Here is a 24,528-nt window from a genome sequence, read left to right as displayed (position 1 = left end):
GATATTTGCTATGTGTTTTGTGCAGTGACTTTTCCACTCTGAAGCAGATAAAGGGAATGAACATGTGACCAGAAACACTGGCCACATTATATAAAAACAAAACTTAATTCTTTATTTGAAATGTTTCTTATGCGTTGGCCACATCTCTGTATCCTGTGTCAAAAAATTTTGATAACCAGTATAGTAAGCAGAACATATCTTAAATGCTAGTGTAGATCATGTCCCCTCTAAGTCCCTGGACTGTTAAATATTATGATTTATAAGGGAAAATTAACATCTGCCAAAATCCTAATTTTTAAAAAAAGAAACAATCAATAAACATCATAGGGTAGCAAGCCTGTGCCTATATAGAATTTCATGGTTATCATTATGCATACAGTGGTCACTCAAAACTTCATGTGGATAGTGGGAATAGAACTCAGCTCCTCCTTTAGAAGCAGAAGTGCTAAACACTGCAGCTAAAGCATGATCTCCAATAGCTATTAGTTGTCTAGGGCCTTTGATATTTCACCAGATATGGTTCCATCCAGGAGAAAATAGTGGCATGCACACACTAGCAAGTTCAATACAATATCTTTACAGACTTAATTCCCATAGCTATATTATAGTACTGAAGACTTAAAACCTTTAATGTGATTTGTTTACATTTTCCATTTCTCTCAGCTGGGACAATAAAAATGGGGGAGTCAATTTCACTTTTATTTATAGTCAATTTCACCTTGCCTTACACCTGCAATAAATAGCACCATGCTGCAATGTTTGGACTCTCCAAACACTGCTTTGGCCTCTCCAAATTGTTTTGAAAGGCTGTTTCCCTGGCAGAGTTTCCAATCAATTGAAACATTACACACACATAGTATTCATAAAAATAAACGTATACACAGGCACACACATAACATGCACTATATTATAACATTCGGTTTTATAAAAGTTTATTTTTTAAAAATTCTAAATGGTGTGGTTAATCTGACCTTATCAGTGACAGCGACTTCATGTACTATTGAAATGTAGTTACCTAGCTGCAATCTTTCTGCTTATCTAGAAATACTTTCCTGCTGTGTATGAAACTGAACAGCATACATGGTTTTTAGTTGTCTTGCTAGGTTTCCAGGAAGGCTCTCCTTGTTGCTTTGCCTCCTGGCATTTTTAAATCAGGAAGCTAACTTCAAATTCTTATGGCTCGAGGAAAATAGGGTTTAAATATTGATGAAAATGAGCAATGTATGGTTCCCCCCCTGGACACGGTCATGCAGAGGTGAAATGGCAGCATTAAAACACATCCAGCACTTGCTTAAGGCTACTGGCTGTTCTGTCCTGGAATAGATATTTTGTAAAAGTGTAGCGGCTGCCGATCTATAGGTATTAAATTTTAAATAACACACTGGCATTTGAGATAACTCATGTTGTCCATGAGAAAAGGTATCGAGGAACATATCTCAGCAGAAGTTTAGCTCACGCCAACTATGCGCCGAACAAGATGGTACCTGCCCTAGTCAGCCTATGGGTTAGAGTTGCCAAAGAGAAGAGAGAAAATGCACAAACTTCCCACTTTAAAGGAGAGGTTTGCGACTACAATTTTACTGATCAATGGGCAACCGGGGCCCGCCCCTTTCTGTGTGGAAGGAGGGACTGACGAGAATACGATTACTGCAGGCAGACAGATGGACACACAAGCCGACGGAGAGAGACCCACAGACACAAAGGCACGCTGCAGATGATCACCCAAGGAGCCACACAAAGAGAGCGAGGGGCTCCAGAGGCTCAGATAACACGCGGAGAGACAAGCGCGCACCCCCAGCTCCCTGCTGGTCAGTTTCACTCTCGCCCCAGACAGCTGTGCAGGCAAACGCCTCCGTGGTGGGCCTCCCCCTTTCTCCTCCTTCTCAGAAACCTCCAGCTGCGCGAAACTTCCCATCGGCTGCCCTGGAGGATCCCAGAATAGCCACAACGACATCCTCCTCCTCCTTCCTCCCAGTCCAAAGGCGAGCCGGAGAAAGGGGGAGGACGGAACAAGGCGGGGGAGCGGGGGTGGGCAAAAATGGGAAATGGAAGTTGGAGTTGATTGGTGCTGCTGAGAGGCTGATGATCGCATCTCAGGGTAGGGAGAGGGAGGAGGAGCGGAGCTGGGGGAAAGCTTGCGGGCGCCCACCCACCCCCAGTTGCTGCTGCTGCTGCTTATGCTTTGATGCAAAGGAATGAAGAGGGGTTTCCTGACAGGAAAGCGTGTGGCTGATCCGAGGTGTGTGTGTGCTGGTGGCTGCAGACCTGCCGCCCTCTTTCCTCCCCATGCGGGCGCTTTCCCCCCGAGGCTCTGAGTCCTGGTCGCTCCTACTGCGGGATGGAGACGCATGCTTTCTGGCTAGTGCAACTTTTCCTTTTTGCGCTCTGCGGTAAGTAGCTGGCTTGCAAGCTGATGCTCAGACCATCTCGGGCAAATGATCAGTAAAAGCACCTGGAGAAGTTATTAGCACTCCTAACTTACTAGCATTTATGAGTCTTTGCTGTTCTAGGAAGGTGTTTTGTCTTAAATAACTTAAAGCATTTATTATATTACCCTAGCAACAAAAGTGTTTAACGTACTGGTTTGTGGGTTTCCCTTACAAGATAAAAGGAATCGATTTTTGCCAGGCATCTTTAGCTGAATGTAAATGTGGAAATGTAAACCCTTTCTACACGTCCTGATTCTGCTGGAGAAGCAGAGCCCTTCCAGAAAGGTGATTTCGATAAGGGTGTTTTCTCTCTGGCATGTAATAAAATCATACACAACCTCTCCCTCCCTAACTCCCACCTCGCTTAAATTATTCAGTAACAGTTTGAGTAAGGGAGCCTGAAAAGAAGCCCTTCCCTAAGGCATTAATGAGTTTGTGGCTGTCCTCAAGGAAGATGTGGAGGGTTGTATTTTGTAAGGTTAGTGGCTTTTTAGTGTCATAGGCATTTTTGTGAGACCATATTAGCTGAAGTCTATTTTTAATATACAGCTCCAGCAAATGAGGTGAAAATCAAAAACTAGGGAAAGGCGACTGGGTTATAAAAGAACAGATCGTCTGTTTGGGGAGAGGATTTTTCTAAGAGCAGAAGGAATCTCTTCCTGTGATATCAAGCACTGGGAACAGAACTCTGATAGTATCCCGGTGAGAAAGGAGAAGCTGTCTCCAGCCCTCTCCTTGTTTCCCCACACACACCTTATCAATTAGTTACAGCGTGAGAGATGTGTACATTTCGCCCAGGGTGTTGGTGATACCGTGACAGGCACGGAACCACCTCCTTCTCAGCCATGCCGCAGATGGCTGCTGTAAGAACTAGAGAACAAGAGTGAATAAATGTAAAAATAAGATACCAAATCCTGAAAAGTATTGAGAACTGAATTGGGGTTAGCTTCATTGTGCACCCAGGAACTGTATGGCTTTCTCCCCCTTTCTTCTTGCACTGATATTAACTAAGGGAGCACATTTTTCTGTAAAATAATCATCTTTGCCATGGTAGCTGGCTTCTTGTAGATTTGGCCAATTCCCAAAGTCCTCACTCAGGCACAGGGCTCATTTTCCTTGAATGAGAGCTGCAAGATTGGTAACTTAGGTGTTGACCACCAGCCCAGCATCCCGTAAGCCAATTTTGCCAGGAGATGAGTCAAGAAATACATTACTATATATGCTCACTTTCCAGGAAGAATTAATTAATTAACTTCTGAATTATATTCCTCCTTTTCACACTAGCTTCAGTGTGGGCTCCCTCTCCTCTCTTTGGGAAGCAGGGAATTTTCATGGTCCGGAGGCTGGATGATTCTATTTAGGATTTGCTCAAACAGCTACTTGTAATTGTGCAGATACCTTTCAGATTTTTCTCATTCTTTAACTTCAGTTTACACTATGTTGTTAATCACTGAGATTTCATTTTTTCCCCTTGCAGCTGTCTTTAGGAATTCAAGATTTAAAACCTTACAGTCAAATCCAAAGTTACTGACCGAGTCTTATTCTGATCTTATTTACACCAGTGTGACTCAGGTGATCACAGTGGAGTTACTCTTGATTTACACAGATGTAAGTGAGAGGAGAATCAGGCCCAGAGTATTTAAAAGGGTATTCCAAGTACTTTATAGGGGATAAAACCTTGCGAGACCAGAAGTTAGAGATCTTTACATGAAAAGGCCTCTAAATAAGAGGAACATCTGGTTCTGACAATTTTCAGAAATGACAGCCCTCTCATAACATTTTTTGCTTTTAAAAAAAGTAAAGTGTTCATTTTGGTGGCTTTTTCTCTCAACATTGTTTGAAACCTACCTTATGCAGTCAAATGTTTTGTACATTTCCATTTAAAATGCATTTCAGAATACACACTTTCCTGACACCTAATGGTTGATTTCTTCCCGGCTGAACACAGAAAAAGAATCAGTTATTTTTGAGTATGAGAAACTTCCAGCATTAGACTTTGCGATGACTCTCACAAGTGAAATATGTTTCTTAAGGATTTATTCCCAGACTGAGGACTACTCTTCCTGTACCTCCAACAATTACACACAGTTCTCACCAGAGACACTAATAGGTATAGTCCCAGACTAGAGTTTCTTGCCTAGGCCAGTTGCTCACCTAAACGAATGTCACTGAAGAACTGATTTTCATGGTGGTCTACAATGGATTGCTTTTGGTCAGAAGCGAAGGAATGGATTTTGCATGAACAACAAAGATCTAAATGGAACCAAACTAATTCCCTGATTTAAAACAAACTTTTTATGATTACTAAAAAATTCACAATGTGGAATCTGACTATTTAAAATATTACTCAATAATTGTTGTAAGTGTAAGCCAACTACAGTTTGCACTGATTCTTCTGACGGCAAGTAATACAAACATGGTTCCTAGAATCAGTGATTCCCTAGGGATATTGACTTTAATTGAACACTTTGAACCATGGTTGTTCCTCCTTGTTTTTAGTTCTATATGATCCAGTTTAAACACTGACTGACCCTTATGCCCTTTCTCTTTCAGTCAAATGTTGTTATGGTTGATCAGTCAATGCTCCCGTTGAATTACTCAAAGTGTATATTTTGAGAGCCTGTTCTGCACATCTATTTATCTTAGTTAATTTACATGGCACCCATTACCTTAGTATATGAATGCCTCACAGTCTTTAATGTATTTTCATCACAACATCCCTGTGAGGCAGGGAAATGCTATTATCTCCATTTTTTTTTACAGATGGGGAACAGAGAAGCTAAGTGACTTGCCCAATGTTACACATGGAGTCAGTGGTGGAGCAGGGATTTGAGTGAACAGCAATTTAACAGTCCAGTAGCATACTTTACAAGAGTAATTGTTCTGGCATCCTTTTCCAAACATTTCCCCCTCCATCCTGTAAAGATGGTTGCTTATTAGTAGTGCTGTGTCTATAGGTAAGGATGAAAGGTGCTATATAAGTGTAAGAAGTTATCATTTAAAGTGAAACTTCATATTTTTTTTAATTGTACAGGCATCTGTCTCAGCAAAACATGTTAAAGTAGAAACGTGATAACTATCATGATCTTTAGCACTTTAATGCCCAGATCTCTAAACATTCTACAAAGTTGTAAAGTATCATTACCACTATATTTTACAGCTGGGGAACTGTAGCACAGAGAAGCTAAGTATTTTACCAGAGTTGCCCAGCAAATCAGTGTCAGATCTGAAAACTGAATATGGCTCCCCGCTCCCACTCTTGTATCTCATGCTCTGGACTACAAATCCACACTGATAATTATCACTAGAGATTTATAAGAAGGACCCGATCCTGCAAGGTACTTACATGGAGTTGAACTTGAGGGGACTCTGTATTTACAAAAGGCACGCAAGATTGGATTCTAGTGAGAAAGAGAAACAGATAAATGATTTTTAAAAAAATTGATTAAATTTGAAAAAAAGTTCCATATCATCTTACTGATGAATCTGGTCCACAGTTTTGTGGCTGAAAGGGTTGGGATGAAGGAAGTGTAAATCAGCGTGGGAATGACATTGAATACAATAGATCAGGTGTCAGTCAGTTAGACATAAGTATGAGTCTGTGTGTACTCTTAAAATGGGAACATCTCATTTTGAAACAGACCAGACCAGCTTAGCAATACACTACTCTGCCAAAGCGCTGCTCTTGTTTGTTAGGCATCCTGCATGTTTTCAAACAGCAATCAACAGGAAATATAATTAACGGACGCTATTGCCATCACTTTTGAAGCAAAGCAGACAAATGCTGATGCAGCCTGTGCTTCCAAGTTGCTGTTAGATCCTGGCACAGCTCCACCATACTTCACCGTTTCCATCGTCCTTTCTCCCCCTCTTCCCCTCCCCCCATAACCTGAAGATTTCTGAGATCTACCCAGACCCCAGTGTACCAACTCGGACTCGGTACAGTTAAGGTTTCTGGAAAAAATGTACTGTGTTCATGAGAGAATGTACATGGATGTGCTGTGGGTGGCAGCAGAGAGCATCAAATATTCGATCAAAACCATGCTGGTCCCAGAAGTCAAGAAGAATGACACCTACAAGATTAGACGTACATTCCAGATTAAAGATAGGAAATAGAGGGACACACACAAATTGGCAGACTGATTCTGATCCCATTACACTGATGCAATTCCATTGAATTCAGTGGAGTTACTCCTGATTTACACCAGTTTAAGTAAGACCAGCACTTGGTCTTACTCTTTTTTTTTTTTTTACATGGGAATGAAACGGTCTCATAGTGTGTGATTTAAATATATATATATATATGTTGTGTATACACACACACACACAATTTTATAAGGATATTATTGTGGATGAGTTCCTGGTGTAGGATGGCATGTCCTCAGTAAAAAGTGCACTAGCTGTGGTGGTTCTGCTTTTTAAGCCATATTTCTTTCTTGTACCATCAAATTGTTATTTGTTTGAGATGCTGTTTCTTTCCACCACCTCAGTGCTGATTACACAGCTTATTCACTGTTTGCCCTAATTGCAAGTAAATCAAATTCCACCTACTTCCACCAAAAATAAGAAAGGAAAAAAAAAAAGAAACTGTGCAAAGGGGTCAGTGAAAAACTTCGCTTGCTAACTACCATTTGTGATCAATCTGTGGCTTTGTTTACTTCTCACATCTCTCTCTCTCGTAGCAGACTACCTTCCCCCATAGTGCTTGTCCACATGCACGTTTCCACTGTAATAATGACACAAGTCTTAATTCACACTTTTGGTGGAAGTCTGTGCGTGGACACTTTCTGATTTAAAAATAAGAGTCCTATTTCAATAAAAAACAAAATTGAAATAGGGTACTTATTCCAAAATACAATTTAATTTTGAAATAAGAGTGTCCATACAGACTGGCACTGAAATAAAAAGGTTGTTATTTTGGCGCAAATTTATATGTAGGCCAGCCCTAAGAAAGCTATATAACTAGCCCCAGAAAAGAGGTGGGAATGAGGGAGAGATCTTGATTTTAGCATGACTTTTGACATACTCCTCACATTCTCATAAACAAACTAGGAAAATGTGGTCTAGATGAAATTAATAAAAGGTGATTGCAAATCTGGTTGAAAAGCTATATTCAAAGTGTCGTTATCAATGGATCACTGTCAGACTGAGGGATGAGTCTAGTGGGGTCCTGTAGGGGTCTGTCCAGGGTCTGGTATCTTCAATGTTTTCATTAATGACTTGGATAATGGAATGGAGCGTATGCTTATAAAATTTGCAGACGACACCAAGCTGGGAGGAGTTGCAAGCACTTTGGAGGACGGGATTAGAATTCAAAATGACCTTGACAAGTTGGAGAATCGATCTGAAATCAACAAGATGCAATTCAATAAAGACAAGTGCAAAGTACCACACTTTGGAAGGAAAAATCAAATGCACAGCTACAAAATAGGGGATAACTGGGTAGTTGGTAGTACTGTTGGAAAGGCTCTGGGGTTACAGTGAACCACACACTGAGTATGAGTTAACAGTGTGATGCAGTTGTGAAAGGCTTATATCATTCTGGGGTGTATTAACAGGAATGTTGTTTGTAAGACACGGGAGGTAGTTGTCCCTCTCCACTCAGCACTGGTGAAGCCTCAGCTGGAGTACTGTGTCCAGTCTGAGCACCACAATTTAGGAAGGATGTAGACAAATTGGAGAGAGTCCAGGGGAGATCAACAAAAATGATAAAAGGTTCAGAAAACCTGATCTATGAGGAAAGGTTGAAAAACCTGGGCATGCTTAGTCTTGAGAAAAGAAGACTGAAGGTTTGTCTACGCTGCAATTAGACACCCATGGCTGGCCTATGCCAGCTGGCTCAGGTTGTGGGACTGTTTCATTGCAGTGTAGATTTCCAGGCTTGGCCTGCAGCCTGAGATCTGGGATCCTCCCACCTCACAGTGTCCTAGAGCCTGACTCTAGCCCAAGCCTACAAATCTACGCTGCAGTTAAAATGCCCCTCAGCCTGAGCCTCGTGAGCCCAAGTCAGCTGGCATGGGTCAACTGCGGGCTTTTAACCTAAGGGAAACCTGATAACAGTTTTCAAATATGTTAAGTGCTGTTACAAAGAGAATGGTGATCAGTTGTTCTCTATGTCCACTGAATGTAGGACAAGAAGTAATTGGCTTAATGTGCAGCAAGGGAGATTGAGGTTAGATATTAGGAAAAACTTTCTAACTACAAGGGTAGTTAAGCTCTGGAATAGGCTTCTAAGGGAAGCTGTGGAATCCCCATCACTGGAGGTTGTTAAGAGCAGGTTGGACAAACACCTCTCACAGATGGTCTAAATATACTTGGTCCTGCCTCAGCACAGGGGGCTGGACTAGATGACCTCTTGAGGTCCCTTCCAGCTCTACAGTTGTATGAGTCAATAGGAAAAGTTAATCTGAGCCAACAAAAGGTTTCCTAAAACTTTACAGGACTGCTCTAAGATAATATCTTGACTTAATGTCTTCCCTGAAACTAATCCAGAAAGTACCAGGGAGAAGTTTGTTCTTCCCTGAAGTGAATTTCAAATGTGTGAGAGCTGTTACAAATGGTTCAACGGCCAGAGAGGAAGACAGCCTCTGTCTTGAGAACAGCTTGACCTGATCTCATTGGTGTCCCTTAGTAATGGCCTTCATTTCTGATGGGAATTCAGAGCTATGTTTGCCAAATTCTCTGTGACATTTTTTTGCATCCTCTTGTCTGTTGAAGGCTACATGTTTAAGGATCTATCCTTTTATTTTCTGTATTTTCTCTACTTTATCTTAAAGTAAAGGGTATCATGTTCTCAGTGTGTTGCCCACCTGTTTTCAGTTCTGGAGAAGCGGTGACTGGGAAAAGGGGATTAATTGCCAAGTTGCTGGTCTGAGCATATTGAGAACTGCTGGATTAGTTGACAAGCAGTGATGCTGGAACAGTTTTTATAGGGGGAGTGCTGAAGGAGGAAACCATGGATTGTTGTTACTACTTCAAGCCACAGGGTGTGGCAGCAGCCCTAGTTCCAGCATCCATGCAGACAAGCCCTCCAGAAATTCTCCTGGCATGGTCTAAGGGCAAGCAAGGCACCAAAAGGACCATGGACAAAGTCCCTGATCCTTCAGCCTTTAAAATCTTTGGCTAAGTCTTTATGGGATTGGGCACAAGAGAGCAAGAACAGAGAAGCTGTTGACATGCATGCACATACACAGCCCCAATTCTGTCTTTTGCCGAGTGGCAGAGTTGTGCACTAGGGAGTTTTTTGAAGGCTGGGAGGAAGAAATTCCCCCGAGTGGGCAGTGCAGCAGTAGGAGTTTGCTGCTTCACAGCCAGTCCTACATTCTGAGGGCTGAAGTAGTATTTGCAGCTTCTGCCTGCCCTCCGCTGGGGCAGGGGGATGGCCTTTTGTTCTGTTCGTCTCTCAGCCCTATCACCAAATCTCTGCTGCTTGGCAGTGCACAGGGAGCTTCTGTGGAGCAGGTGTCTGGTTAGCACACAGGGAGAGCAACCCCAGCGTGGGCCCCTGCCCTGCTCCCTGAGCAGTAGAACCACTCCACTTTTGCTGCTAACAGAGCTCTTCATGTCACAGGAGAGATGTGGCCAGATGTTCCCTATATTGTATTATTAGATTACTGGATTTAATAGCATAAATGTGCACATTCATATAACTGCATCCTTAATATTAATGCAGTATTAGGCCTGCACAGTTATAAAAAACAAACTGGGAAATAGAAGTTAAAATTCTTACAGCAACATTAACTCTGTCACATGGCACATGCGTAACCTCACCTATTCCTGTTTTACTGTTAAATGAGCAGCCTAATATAGTGTTGTTAAATATATACCATAAAACAGGAATGCTCAAACTCCCATTTATGCCATAGACTTTGTGTGACCTTGGGCAAGTCACTTAGGCCCAGATCCACAAAGGTATTTAGGCTCCTAACTTTGACTGATTGCAATGGGAGTTAGGAGTCTAAACATTTTTCAGGATCTGGGTCTTAGTCTCTCTGTGTCTCAGTTTCCCATCTGTAAAATGGGAACAGTAGTACTTTATCTACCTCACAGGGTGGTGCGAGGATAAAGACATTAAAAACTGTGAAGAGCTTTGAGATCTACTGATGGAAAGTGGGGGATAAGAGTTAGGTATTATTATTGTTAAACTTAAGAAGTAGTGTACCACACTGAATATTCAAACCCACCTGGCATTCCAACTTCATTTTGATCAGCAGACCTAGAAGGGATTTTTATTCTGATAAATCAACCTGCATCCCATCTGACTGGCGTGCATCTCACCAATGCTACATGTTCCCACAGTGTGAAAACTGCTGCCACAGAATACACACTAATGAGCAATGGAGCAGAGTGAATCTTGCTGGAGGAACCTCGGGCCTGATTCTCTTTCACCCACGTCAGAGTAAATCAGAAATAGTTCTATCAAAGCCAATGCAGTTATACCCACATGTAAGTGATGTGAGAGGAGAATCAGGCCCCTTAAAACATTTGAATTTCCTGGCTTTCTTTATTTTAGTTCAGTGATTTGAATGTCATATGAATGTAGTTTTTTGTTGTTTGCATTTGATTTTAAGAGTGGAAGAACATTCCTGTGCTTAATCAATAACATTACCTTTTCAAGGCTGGGATTTCCAAAGTGGTCTAAGGGCATGCAGTGCCCTTATGGCTCTGATGCAGGACTGGGATGTTGTAAAAGAGTTTGGGTCTTCTGCTTAAGATCTTAGCTGTTGCCTACTGAGCAAGCTTAGATGTGGGATTGTTTTTCCACCCAACCGCTTTGTACTTTATCACCAAACCAATTTGTTTTAAAAACTTGTTTGTAGACATAGGCCCAGATTTGTAGGTGTGGCTCCACTCAGTCCTTCAGTGCATAACTGACTAAGGAAACTAGTGCCCAGAGTTTTAAAGCTATTTAAGTGTCTAGCTCCTGTTGAAATAAATGGGAGTTAGGTGCCTAAATACCTTTAAAGTTGGGCCCTAAGTCTCACTTTCAAAAGTGACTTAAGTACTGAGGAGTTCTTAAGTCTCATTGAAAGTCAATTAGATTTATGCTCCTAAGTGTTTAGGATGCCTTTGAAAAAAAGACTTAGGCTCCAAGTCAATTAGGCATTGCAATGCAGAGCACAGCAACACCTAAATACCTTTAAAACTCGGGGGCATGCTCCAGAATGGACACTTCCCCGGGGATGGGGTGGTTATTCCACCACTTGCAGTTTTTAAGTCAAGACTGGATGTTTTCCTAAAAGTTCTGCTCTAGCTCAGACAGCTGTAATGGCCTTGATGCAGGAATTACTGGGTGAAGTTCTATGGCAGAGGTGGGCAAACTACAGCCCGCGGGCCACATCTGGCCCGCGCGTCCGTCCTGTCCAGCCCCTGAGCTCCTGGCCCGGGAGGTTCACCCCCAGACTCTCCCCTGCTGTTCCCCCTCTCCCCCGCAGCCTCAGCTCACTGTGCTGCCGGCGCAATGCTCTGGGTGGTGGAGCAGCAAGCTCCAGGCAGCTGCAGAGCCGCGGCCTGACCCGGTGCTCTGTGCTGCGCAGCGCGGCTGCCTGTCCTGGTGCAAACGCGCCGCCAGCCACCGGTGCTCCAGGCAGTGCGGTAAGGAGGCAGGGAGCGGGTGTGTGTGTGGGGGTTTGCATAGAGGGCAGGGGAGTTCGGGGGGTTGGTCAGGGGCCGGGGGTGTGCATAGGGGTTTTGGCGGTCAGAGGGTGGGGAACAGGGGGGTTGAATGGGAGCAGAGGTCCCTGAGGGAGGCAGTCAGGAAGTGGGGGGGTTGGATGGGGCGGAGGGTCTGGGGGTGGTCAGGGGACAGAGAGCGGGGGGGAATAGATGGGGCTGGGGTCCCTGGGGGGCCGTCAGGGAACGGGGGGGGGTTGGATGGGGCACAAGTCCCAGGGTAGCCATCAGGGGGTGAGAAGTGTGGGGGGCAGGTCAGATAGGGGGTGGGGATCGGACCATGCCTGGCTGTTTGGGGAGGCACAGCCTCCCCTAACCATCCCGCCACACAATTTCAGAAACCTGTTGCGGCCCTTAGGCCAAAAAGTTTGCCTGCCCCTGTTCTATGGCCTGTGTTATCTAGGAGGTCAGACTAAACCATCATAATGGTCCTTTCTGGCCTTAAAATCTGAGACTCCATATGCTTTCAAAGCTCAGCCATTTTCAGTTCTGTATAGGAAAAATGGTTGATTCATTTTTGGGGAAGGATGGAGAAGTTCCCCTGCTTCTTATTCTCCAGCTTCATATAACTCAACAATGGCTAAAAGGGCTTCCTTCAAACTTTCACCAAAAAAATTGCCTTTTGTCTGAGATCAAGCATAGAAAATGTCAGTCCAAGAAGAACACTTTGGGGCAAGTGAAAGCACAGAGATTACAGATACTGATTTGCAGCCTTAATTATAGCATTTGTACCAAACATATCTTGCATTGTGAAGAGAGATGATAAACACCTGTCTCAGAGTGTGTCAACACTTCCGTTTTAAATCGTATTTGCCAAGCTGAAACTTCTTTGCATTCAATCAAGTGACCAGAGAGCTTACGGATTAATCCTTTTTCAAAGCAGTCAAGGCTAGAGTAAAGTGCATGCTATTAGTGCTGTCGATAAAGAATTATGAAAAGTCTCCTGCAAAAATGCAGGGAGTTTGGCTACCTTAAACTAAGCAGTCAGTTCCAACCCTGTTATCTGTGGCCCAGCTGTAAAATAGAAGTTCTAAGCCTAGGTGGGAATAACATAGGTATACAATTAGTTCTGATGCTTTTTTGAAAAACAAAACATACTTTTGCTTTTGATTTCTGACTTCTATACAAACATATATTGTTCTAGTACAACCAGACACAAAGCTTCTTTTAAAATCTGAGATTTCGTAGACATTTTAACTATTTAATCTACACTAGTGCCCTATGAGAGTTTGAGAAAAAATGTTTGAAGATGGTTTGGATATTGTATAAAATGAAGTTGCTGTGCAGTAATTATGGTGCTTGATGATACTGCTTTGGATCAAGGGATCACTACCTTTGAGCTCAAAGGAGAAGCCATCTCAAAGCCTGTCCTTGAGAGCAAACTCACTTCTGTTTTCCAGCCTGATCTTTAGGAGCTGGAATATAAGGCATTGGGGACTCTTGTACGCTTTCACTGAGTTTGGATTACTTCCAGGGATCCAGGGGAAGAACTGTGTTTCTTGTTTTCCCATATAGTGTTTTCTTTTTTTGTTTCCCATGCATGTTCATTGGCTTCCCCCCTAACACAGCCCTTGTTTCCCACAGTTTACAGTGTGGCTGCAGATCATCTTCAAATAGAACATCTTTTTGTGCTTGGCCTGGGTGGTGTTGTACATGTTACCTTCCTTCTGATTTTTTTCTTAATAACATGTTGAGATAAAATATAGCAGAAAGGTAAATTGACAAAAGCAAAGAAAGCCACAGTTTAAAGGTGAAACACAGACTGTCATCTTGTTCCTGTCGGTATAACTTAAGGGCTAGAAGATGTTTATGGAACACTTAACTGTGAATGGCCTTGGTTTTATTATTTTCAGTCATATCTGTAATAAATCTGCAGTGTAGTTCTTATGCATGAAGATAAGAAGGGGGTGTAGAGAAAAAAAGTGACAAGATTAACCCTCCATCTAATGTCTCTTTGTCCTGTAGTGTTGTCTTCACCACTGAAATTTTTAAAATGAACTGGTGGTATTTTGTGAAACAGGAAGATCAAAGAAAATATAGAGCTTTGAACCTTTGCCTCCTCTAAAAAGGACCATCACAACTTTCCCTTCGTGGGGAAACTCAATTCCATTAGCCCCAGTTCTGCCCTTAGTTGGACATATGTAAATTTCACTGAAGTTAATGAGTGACACCAGTGTAACGGAATTGGGCTCTGTCATTTGGGCTCAAGTCATTTCATATACATGGGTTCTCTTTTGTGCAAATGAGAATTGTTGCAAAAACACCCGCCCCCAATGTCACTTTAGTATGTTAGAGAGACAAGGTGAGTGAGATAATAGCTTTTATTGCACTAGCTTCTGTTGGTGAGAGAGACAAGCTTTTGAGCTTACACAGAGCTCTTCCCTTGGGGCAGGGACCTATTACTTTATTTATTTATGGAGTGCAATGCATACCTACCGTATGATGCTATATAAATAACAATATGTGCCAAGGTCTGGGATCTGGTTGCTACTTTGTAACTGCCATGGTGAAAGTACTGTTCTGTCATAAAAAGTCTTATGTGCTCATATGTGACCTGACAACCTGGAATTCAGGACAGAACGCTTGGGCAGTTTCAAGAACCTCAGGCACAATTATTCTCTTATGGTACATATGGACTTTACTGCGAAATTGACTTTGATGAAATCACATCAACATTAGGACATTTAACCGGTTACTGGTTAGCTGCATGAACAGGCTGCAAGAAGAGCACAAATAAACTGGGGGTGGGCGAGGTAATCAGGGTGGTAATCTTGTTGCAAGGGAAAAACAACATTTCCCTGATCTCCTGTGATATCAGGATCTTGATTTAAAGGTTCTGCTTCTCAAGGGAAAAAGAAGTTTTAAACATCTTTAAGTATCCCGTGCTATAAACACTTCCTCAGGAGGGAGTGTGCTGTGACCCTCATGTGTGAAACTTACGTGGGTCACTTCCCCTTCCCAAGGCTTAAAAAAATATAAGCTCATTTGGCTCTCCCATGCAGTTCCTGTGATTAAAGTCCTTATTTGCCTTGAGGGACTCATACTGTACTTGCCATTTACAGGTGAATAGATGTTGAATTAAGCCAGTATTGGGCTGACCTTTATATTTCCGTATTATAAGTACACTTTATGCCACATCACCTTTGCTTTAGTTTTTTCATGCTTCTTTGGCTAAAGACTACGTAGCATCACACATGCTAAAAATATTTGCTTCCTGTGGTGCATTGTAGATTGGTAGGCTAAGAGTCATATATTATCCTAGAGTCCCATGATCATCTTCCATTGCAATCTGTGGACTGAAGGCATAAGCTCCATAGGAATAATTTAGATAGCTGACATTTTTTGTACTCCACCTCAGCTGTTACCTTTTTTTTTTTTTTTTTTTGCATGCACCTTAACCATAATGTTGCACAGCCACACCTCACATACACCTTTTAGATAGAGATGTTCGTCGCTATAACACACTTCATTTGGACAGAAACTGTTTCTTTGAGACAGAGGGAGCTGTGATCTAGTGGTCCTGGCGCAGAACTGGGTGTTAGAAATGCTTTATCGCAAACCTGATACTGACTTCCCTCTGTGGTCTTGTGTAAATCACTGAACATACTCTGCTTTCGTTTCCCTGCTTGTAAAATGGGAACAACAAAAAAAAATACTTCACAAGGATGTGATGATGTATAAGTTCAAATGCTTGGAAAATAAAATATCCAAAACATTATGGTGTCTTTTCAAACCCTTGGCTTTTGCCCCTTTATTGGTATGGGCCGAGTATAACAATCATGCCCACTTAACCCTTTTGCTGCTGGCATCTACCATAGCAGGACATGGCAACCTGTAATGCCCTTGCTGTTAACAGCTCACTGAGGACTTTAGCAACTGGATATTACACAGATTGGTGTTCTATAAAGGCCCGTGAAAAGATTTACTATGTAGATATGGGAGCACATATGGCAAAATGCATCTCCATCTTAGGCAGCACTGAAATGGTTAAAGGAGTAGCACTTAAAATAATCAACTTTTAGTGCTCCAGTCACAAAAACAAAACAGAAAATTTAACTGGTAAAGGAAGGTTGTTAAGATTGCCAGAAAATGTAACTATCCAGTGACTTTTTGATGTTTTTGTCAAACTATATTTTATAAATTAGCAGAGCCATCCTAAAAATAAAGGTCTCTTAAAGAAATGAATCTCTTAAAGAACAGTTTTGGTGTAAAACTGGATGGACAGGAATGGTGTCCCTAGCCTCTGTTGCCAGAAGCTGGGAATGAGCGACAGGGGATGGATCACTTGATGATTACCTGTTCTGTTCATTCCCTCTGGGGCACCTGGCATTGGCCACTGTCGAAAGTCAAGATACTAGGCTAGGTGGATCTTTGGTCTGACCCAGCAAGCCGTTCTTATGTTATGTTCTAAAAATTAAACATCCAGGCATACTCTTGAAAAATTGTGCAGAATATACTAGGGATGAAATCATCAGAGCTCTATAGAAGCTACACTAAAAACCCATATAATGTAATAGAAAATAATCTCTTTCTACAGTTTTTTAAACTGTCCTTTAAAATTCTGTAGCTGAAATAGAATTTTGCATGGGATGGTCCAAAAAGCCTATAGGAATGTCCTCATTTTAATTAAATTCTATAGAACTTTTCCATAAGGTGCATGTGCACTCAAGAATTAGTGTTTGTAGTTCAGTGGCACTTAAAGATCCCAATCAGGACCAGGACTCTGTTGTTCAAGGCAACACATGAACATAGAGAGAAACACCTATATGGCCTTAAAGTTGAATTGAACAGCTTATGATGAGCCAAGTTAAGATTTAACGTTTCTCCCACAACACAACCACTTGCAGATTACAGCGCTCTGCAGACAGCTGCAGGGTATGCCAAGGTAACATCAGCGGGGATAGGATCAGGCCCATTATGTTGTAGGAGAAACATGGATCATTGGTCTGTGGTCTTGTGTGGTAAGCAAAGGAGGAAATAATCCCCCCCCCCATTTTATTTGAAATTATAATTATCTGTATTTTTAAAGTGCATACACATATTTTCTGCTAAGGAAAAATTCATCCCAGTGCAAAGAGCTTGTTTAAGGTTCTCCATACTATTTTGTACCCTTAATGGGTGATTCTTGTGTATCACACAAGGGGCCTGCATGCAGATGTGAATTCAACAATTAGCAATTTAGGAGTGAATCATAGAATATCAGGGTTGGAAGGGACCTCAGAAGGTCATCTAGTCCAACCACCTGCTCAAAGCAGGATCAATCCCCAATTTTTGCCCCAGATCCCTGAATGGCCCCCTCAAGGATTGAACTCACAACCCAAGCTTTAGCAGGCCAGTGCTCAAACCACTGAGCTATCCCTCCTCTCTGTGTTTGTAAGGCTTTTCTGTTTGCCTTTTAACAGGTTTACATTGGATCATCTTTTGACTAGCTTAATTCTCTGCAATTCTGCACTGCTAAACTTGGATTGATGCAGACCTCTTGGAGAGAGCACCATAGACTCCCTGCATGTGGTGCTGGGAGTCACCCAAAAGCAGTTCCAGATTCTACGAGCTCAGTTAGACTTTTGAAACAAAGGGATTTTTTTTCTTTATGGAACAGTGTTCCTCTGGGAAGAATTTGAGCTATGGTTCCCAGGAGGGTAAAAATCTACTTGAGAACTAATCTGTATAATTGTTTGTGTCATCCATTTAAGAATGTGAAGTGAGTTTACTTCATGCAAATGATACTGATATTAAATAATTAGTTTCTCTGCCAGCTACAGATTAGTTGTTGTGAAGACTGTCACTTTATATTTCTTTTAGATGAATTAATTCTTACAGAATTTGAATAAGACAAAAAAGTTATGATGGAATCATAATTTAACATCTCTGGTTAAGTTTTTGTTGCTGAGTAGGGGATTTAGATGCACAGCTCCCATGATAAAATAGAAATGTTGTGTCTATAACTTACTAGTCACCTTTGAAAGTCTCTGCTTGGAACAGTAACAGTGGGTAGAGCCCTGCATGGATACCAAATTTATATTCGCAGATGCAGATATCCGCGGCTATAAAGCGGATAGCCGAGGAGCTGCAGGGCTTTACCAGGAATGGCAACAGCGAAAGCAGCTGCACATCTGGTCACTGCTCGCAGAAGCCAGCACCCCACACAAGCAACTCCTCCAGCATTGCTGTACTGCCCCCAGCCCTGCCCAATGGGGTGGGCACCAGGCTCAGCGGCTTGCACGCTCCTGGACTAGCATGACCAGGGACAGCTGTTGCTGAGCCCAGGGTTGGATTAATCTTTTGTGGGCCCGGCGCCAAACTTATTTGTGGGCCCCCATGGAGGGAATGGAGCATGGCACATGGAGGTCAGTCCCCAGAGCGAGGGGCCAGCCAAGGGCAATGCGACATGGCATGGCAGGGGCAGCCCTGCTCCGCCCAGCCCAGTGCAAGGGCACTATTTACAAACCAGCAGTTGCCAGACACATAGTGGCCCACCCGTCCCTGTGCTGCCAGCGTGCCCCTTCCCCTCAGGGGGCAGGCCCATGCCGCGCCACACAGCCCCCCACCCAATATCCTCCCGACTCCCTATGGCCAGAGCCCCCCCCGCCCCACTATGCCCAGTGGCCCCCCCAGCTCCCTCCCACAAATACATAGCTCCGTGCACAATACCCACCCCTGCCTAGCACCCCCCTTCCCATAACCACACCACAACTTCCCAGCACCCCCCACACAACCCCCACTCCCTAATGCCCCAACATACACATCTTCCCTGCCCCCTCACAGCCCAGCACCCCCACTGCAAGAAACCCACTCCCCCATGCCCTCCCTCCCAGCCGCACTCACGTGCCCTGCTGGGAGGTAACTGTGTCTGCCAGGCTGAGCGGCAGTGCAACCAGAGCTGGTCCCGGGGCGGGGAATCGCTCTGGTCCCTCGGGAGTGGTGTGATCAGCCAGGCCAGGGCCTGCCCTGGCCAGGCTCCCTCAAGACGCACTTCCCTTGGAGGGACCCAGCCAAGCTCCCTGCACTGTCCCCTTCCCCCCGCCACACTCTGGCTGAGACTGGCCAGGCTTCTGCACCAGTCCCAGGCAGCTCAGCTCCGGGGAGACAGGTGGGGCCCTACAGGTGGTGGGAAGCAGAGACTGCCTGGAGCCAGAAGTGCGCTGGGGTTCGGTCAGGGGGCAGAGAGGAGTGGGGGGAGGGGGGGCGAGGAGGCAGCTGGCGGGCAGGCCAAGAGGAGCAAGTGGTGGACGGGAGGACCCAGAGGGGTCTCGGGGCACAGTGCAAGCGGAGCAGGCCAGGGCCCCTTCTGAGCATGGGCCCGGCTCCATGGAGCCACTGGAGCCATTGTAAACCTGGGACTGGCTGAGCCTGGCGCCCACCCCATTGGGTGGGGTTGGGGGCAGTACAGCCACACCAAAGGACCTGCCTGCGTGTGTGGGGTGCTGGCTCCTGCGAGTGGTAGCCGGACATGTGGCAGCTTTCACTGCTGCCATTCCTGGTGGAGCCCTGCAGCTCCTTGGATATCTGCTTTATATCTGTGGGTATCCGCATCCACGGATATAAATTTGGTATCCATGCAGTGGTCTAACAGTGGGGATGTCTACACTGTAGTAAAAAACCTGAGGCACTGAATATCAGAGTCTGGGGCTTGGGCTGCAGGGCTAAAAATTGCAGTGTTGATATTCAGGCTCAGACTGGAGCCTGGGCTTTGAAACCCACTTCCCTTGTGGGGTTTCAAAACCTGGGATCCAGCCTGAGCCTGAACATCTGTACTGTAATTTTTAGCCCTGCAGACAAAGCCCTGCGACCCCGAGTCAGCTGATCTGGCCTGCTGTGTCTGTGTCAAAGGTCTTTTATTCCAGGGTAGATGAAACTGTTTTACTTACTGGGTACAAGTTAAAAAGCAGAAAATCTATCTCAGAGACTTTTGGGAATACATAGTGGTTATTCAGAAATTGTCAAGTATTTATATATTGCCAGCAGCAAGTTAAGTGCTTTACAAATAAGTGGGAGGACAGTGTTTCTGGCACAGTTGAAGTAAGATTTCAAAATAATTGGCATGCTTCTTGGGAGTCTCAGAAAGGGTTGGGAAGTTCTGAACTGACAGGGAGACTTGAGCAACTAGTAACTGTAGCTCACGAAAGCTTATGCTCAAATAAATTGGTTAGTCTCTAAGGTGCCACGAGTACTCCTTTTCTTTTGAGTAACATTAGTAGTATTCCTTGTTGAGATGCACTGATGGATGGATAAGAGAAGTTTGAATTACTCCATCTTCTGCTTTACCGGCTCTGTGGAAGGAGAATGCCAGTGCCCAGGGTTGTTAACTTGCCTAAATTCCCTTACCAATTCAAAAACCAGACAATGATATTTCAGACTCTGACATAATATAGCACTGCATTGCACTGTTAGTTCCAAATATTAAAATACATCACTTAGTACTTGTTTTTCATACCACCTCTACAGGAACAAAAATTGATTGGGGGAAGTAAATAAAAGAGCCAGGTAGTAGGGCAAGGGTCAAAGCAAAATGGTTTTTCATTTAAACCTGGATCTCCACTAAATTCTTCGTAGGTTTGTTTGTCTTTCTGTCTTTCTTTCTTTCTTCCCAGATTTTGGCTTAGCCAAAATAGTAAATTGGTAACACCATCTCTGGCTGCATTCTTTGCATGTGGCCTACAAACAATTAATACTAACTCACTTCCCCGCTCTGTGCCTCAGTTTCCCTGTTTGTAAAATGGGGATAAATGATGGTGACCTTCTTTGTAAAACATTTTGAACTCTACCAATGAAAGGGCTACACAGAAGATAGGTATTATTATTATTTATTACTACTATTATTAAAAAAATACAAAGCAGATTGGGGATATAGCCGAGTTCCCTCCAAACTCCCACTTTTAGTGAGCACAAACCACTCACTGTGGGAAATATGTGATCCTTCTTTAAAGTGCTGACCCTAAGGAGAGTCTGCTTACATACGGCTGGGAGGTAATGAGAAGTGAGTGCTCCTCTGAGCAGCCTCTGAACCTGTGCTGGGAGTAACCCACCCAGAACCGAAGCCGCTGTCTAGCTTGGATGTAGTAGGGGCAGTATACAGCAGGAGTGAGGGGACCTCCTCTAGAGCACAAGTTCACTACACCTGTCCTTATAGATTTATTTAACCTTTTCCCTTTTGTCCCTGTTCACTCTCTGATGTAGGATTTCCCCTCCCCGCCACGAAACTATTTTAAATTGTGCCTGTGATATTTCTTTCATGCGCTATATTTATTACAGCTTCTGTTTGTTTCCGACTTCCTTCCTTTGTGTTGTGTTCCTTCCATTGCCCAGATTTCTGAGCTTCATTTGCCTCATTTCCTTTGCTGCTTTCACAGTACATTATGATTGTTCTCTCTCTGTCTTTTCTATTTCTCAGTAGTCTGCTCCTCTTTATAAAGGACAAACATATAATGGACAATTAGTACCAATGAGAACAAAAGATGACTTTCTGAACCATGCACAGGCACTTATAATTTGGGTTATTAAAATTATTGGAGGTGGGAGGCAACCTTTTTGTTCTCATAATGTCATTTTTCCTCCCAGTACTGTAACCTTCATACATGTCAAAAATAAGGACGTTTTATATTAATTTTCTCTTTGAGGGTAGGCTGCCTTATAACCGCCTCTCCTACTCCACACCCATGCACCAGATATATTTTCTTATCTTATTTAGCACACAGGGACTTAGTACAGGCTCCGTTTTTCAAAGTTGAGGTGGATGCAGTGGCACACGTTCACTTGTACCCACCTATTTTTCGGTGGAAATACCCAATGTATGCACAAATGTCAGGCATATAGACAGGTAAACGGCCCACTGGCTACCTTTGCCTCCCTCCCCCTTACCTCTGTTGCTTTCATCTTAATTTAGACTCGAATCCTTCAATGATATCCACACAGTAGACCCCCCAAGACTTCCAATGTTGCACCATGCATGCAATGGTTTCTGCCTCCTCAGAACAACTTCCCGGTCTGAGGCCTCAGAGTATAAGTTCTTCAGGGTGGTGACTTCGCACTCTTGTAAATAATTTGCAGGCTAGTGATGTATTGGGCCCAAAGTTGAAGCTACCATCAGGCCCTGTGACCTCATAAGATTTTGTAAAGTGCCATACTCCTCTATGGTGCTCCTTTTAGGTGCTGCTAATCATAACGATCAACTGAACCATGAGTGTCATTTCTAGTTGCTTCTGTGATGGAAAATTCAATCTTCAGTCAAATCTTTGACTCTTTGATTCTCAGCTCTAATTCTAAGACACCGCTCACTCTTCCACAGAGTTGTCCACTCTCCAAAGGCCTGTGAGGAAGTTGGTGCTGGTGTCAGACCACGGTGACATTTCAAACAGAAACATTTGATTGTAACTTTTATAAGAATCCCGTAACATGGCTTGTGTGACCCACTGCTGACCTGTTTGCCTAACACCCAAAACCCATGCTAGAACCTGCTCTGCTCACCAGTGCTATGTGCGGCCAACCTTTCAGCAGAGAAAGAGTGATGGAAATACAGCCCTGGCATTCCAACCAGTCATGTACAAAATGGACACTTAACACCATACTTAACTCCTCCCCCCATACTCATGCTGAATATTACTTCTGAGTGTTACACTGACTGTATGCCTGTGCCAACTACAGTCATCAATGATTGTACTGGAATATAATGTAAGAACACATCCAAGGGAAGTAAGCTCAGGCATTAGTGAAATTCTAGCCCTGCTACTAGGAATTACTGTAGTGCAAAGTTTTTGTAACAGAAACTGAAGCCAGGTGAAACTAGCTTGGCTTTGGGTTTTATTATGAACCTTCCAATTTGGGCCAGATTCCCAAGTTTTTCAGGAAAACTGGTTCACATTTCATGCAAAACAATTTAAAGTTTAGGCAGAAGTAAGAGAACTTAGTTAGACATTGTGGGCAATGCTCTTTGATATTGTTACACTGTAAACATGAATTCCCAGACCAAACGGTTTTAGTACCAACGCTGGGGTTTTCCAGTAAAGGAAATTCTGAATTCTTATGAAGACTTGAGAAGGTGGTGGTTTCTATTTAAGCTCCAGCAAGCTACCTGCATGTGGGCTTTCCCATGTTGCCTGGACTTTTAGGTGAGAGTTCTGATTGCAGGAAGGTTGAGTTTAATTCATTTTTAGTGAACTATGACTGGTTTCTCATTGCTTCAGCCCCTTCAGGTTGCATGTTGACTCTTGTGAGGTCATCCATTTTCTCTCCCTACTAAGCTAGAGTCACAATCTCCCTGATCAAGATTTTCCAGAGTGACTAGTGATTTTTGGGTGCCTGGGTTTTTGGGTGCCCCACTTCAGACAGTTTGGGACTGATTTTCAGAGGGTGTATGCTCAGCTTTTTCTGAAAATAAGGGCCCTTTAAAGAATTCTTAATTTGGACACCCTTAATCATGAGTGACTTTTGAACATCATGGCTGTTGTACTGAGCTGTCTCATGCTGAGCTTGATCTATGTTACAAAAAAGTTATTTTAAAAAGCACTTTATCCTCTAAGGTGAGCAAGAACTGGATTTTCAAATTAATCTACTTAAAGTAAAAAATTAAATGAATTCTATGACAATGACAGCTGTGAAAGCTGAAGTTCTTGGTATGGGCGCAGAACAGGTACAACGTAGGTGGCAGCAGGACAAGCTTGGCAGTGCTTCCCCACTCCTAACCTGGAGAGATCTACAGATGGGAACTTAGCCTTCATGGTCTGTTCTCTGCTGATGGTGCAGATGATGCCAGTTGCTAATGTTTCTGTGATGTGATTGCGAACACATGTGTAGTAGGAACAGCACCCACCCCACATAGGCTATCAAACAGCTGAGCAGTGATTGAATATTGGTTACTACTGACCTGACTAGAACCAGGCACCTGGACATGAGCAAACTGTTGAAATTCTCAGCTGTGAGTGAGTACATGAGGACACAATTGTTCGTAGCCTGGGAAAGATTTTTTTCCTCTAGCTGTTCCAAGCAAACCTTCTAGTACAGCTGAGATGCAAGCAGATGCTTTGAAGACCAGTCTAGCTGTTGCTGTGTAATGACATGTTTCGAAAAACTAGATCACATTGTACAACTTTTGAACTCCTCTGGGAAGGGGAAGAAAGGCTTTACTCTAGGATCAGCTGAGACACTCTGCTCAACACTAAGCCACAGTTCCCTTAAAATAAATGGGAAGCATTTTAGAGAGTGCCTGAAGCTAGATTGTTTTACTGTCGATTCCCCCACCCAGTATACCTTCCACTGCTTATTCCTCCTCCTCAGATGTTCTTTAACCAGCTGCTGGTGTAACCCAGGCCACAGCATGGGGTGGTGCGAAATAGGTCTGAAAGGGCATTCGCAGTGGTGCAAAGTGCCTGAAACCCAGGTGTACTGGAGGGAGGGCTGGCCTTAAGACATCCAGTGCAGCTCAGAAAGTGGG

The 24,528-nt window shown here is 43.5% G+C and overlaps 1 protein-coding gene across 1 annotated transcript in view; it reads left to right on the top strand.

Moving 5' to 3' along the window:
• The first annotated feature begins 2,070 nt into the window (after positions 1 to 2,070).
• Positions 2,071 to 24,528, top strand: part of RAMP3 (receptor activity modifying protein 3) — a 103,239-nt gene continuing 80,781 nt past the window's right edge. Inside the window, 2 exon segments of the mRNA XM_074945265.1 lie at positions 2,071 to 2,247; positions 2,250 to 2,390. Of these exon segments, the coding sequence (XP_074801366.1) occupies positions 2,196 to 2,247; positions 2,250 to 2,390 (193 nt within the window). The 5' untranslated portion in view covers positions 2,071 to 2,195.

The sequence above is a fragment of the Natator depressus genome, chromosome 2, assembly GCF_965152275.1.
Source record: "Natator depressus isolate rNatDep1 chromosome 2, rNatDep2.hap1, whole genome shotgun sequence".
Classification (NCBI taxonomy): Eukaryota; Metazoa; Chordata; order Testudines; family Cheloniidae; genus Natator; species Natator depressus.
Note: the sequence above shows the minus strand (reverse complement) of the source record. Positions and strands in the feature narration are given on the sequence as shown.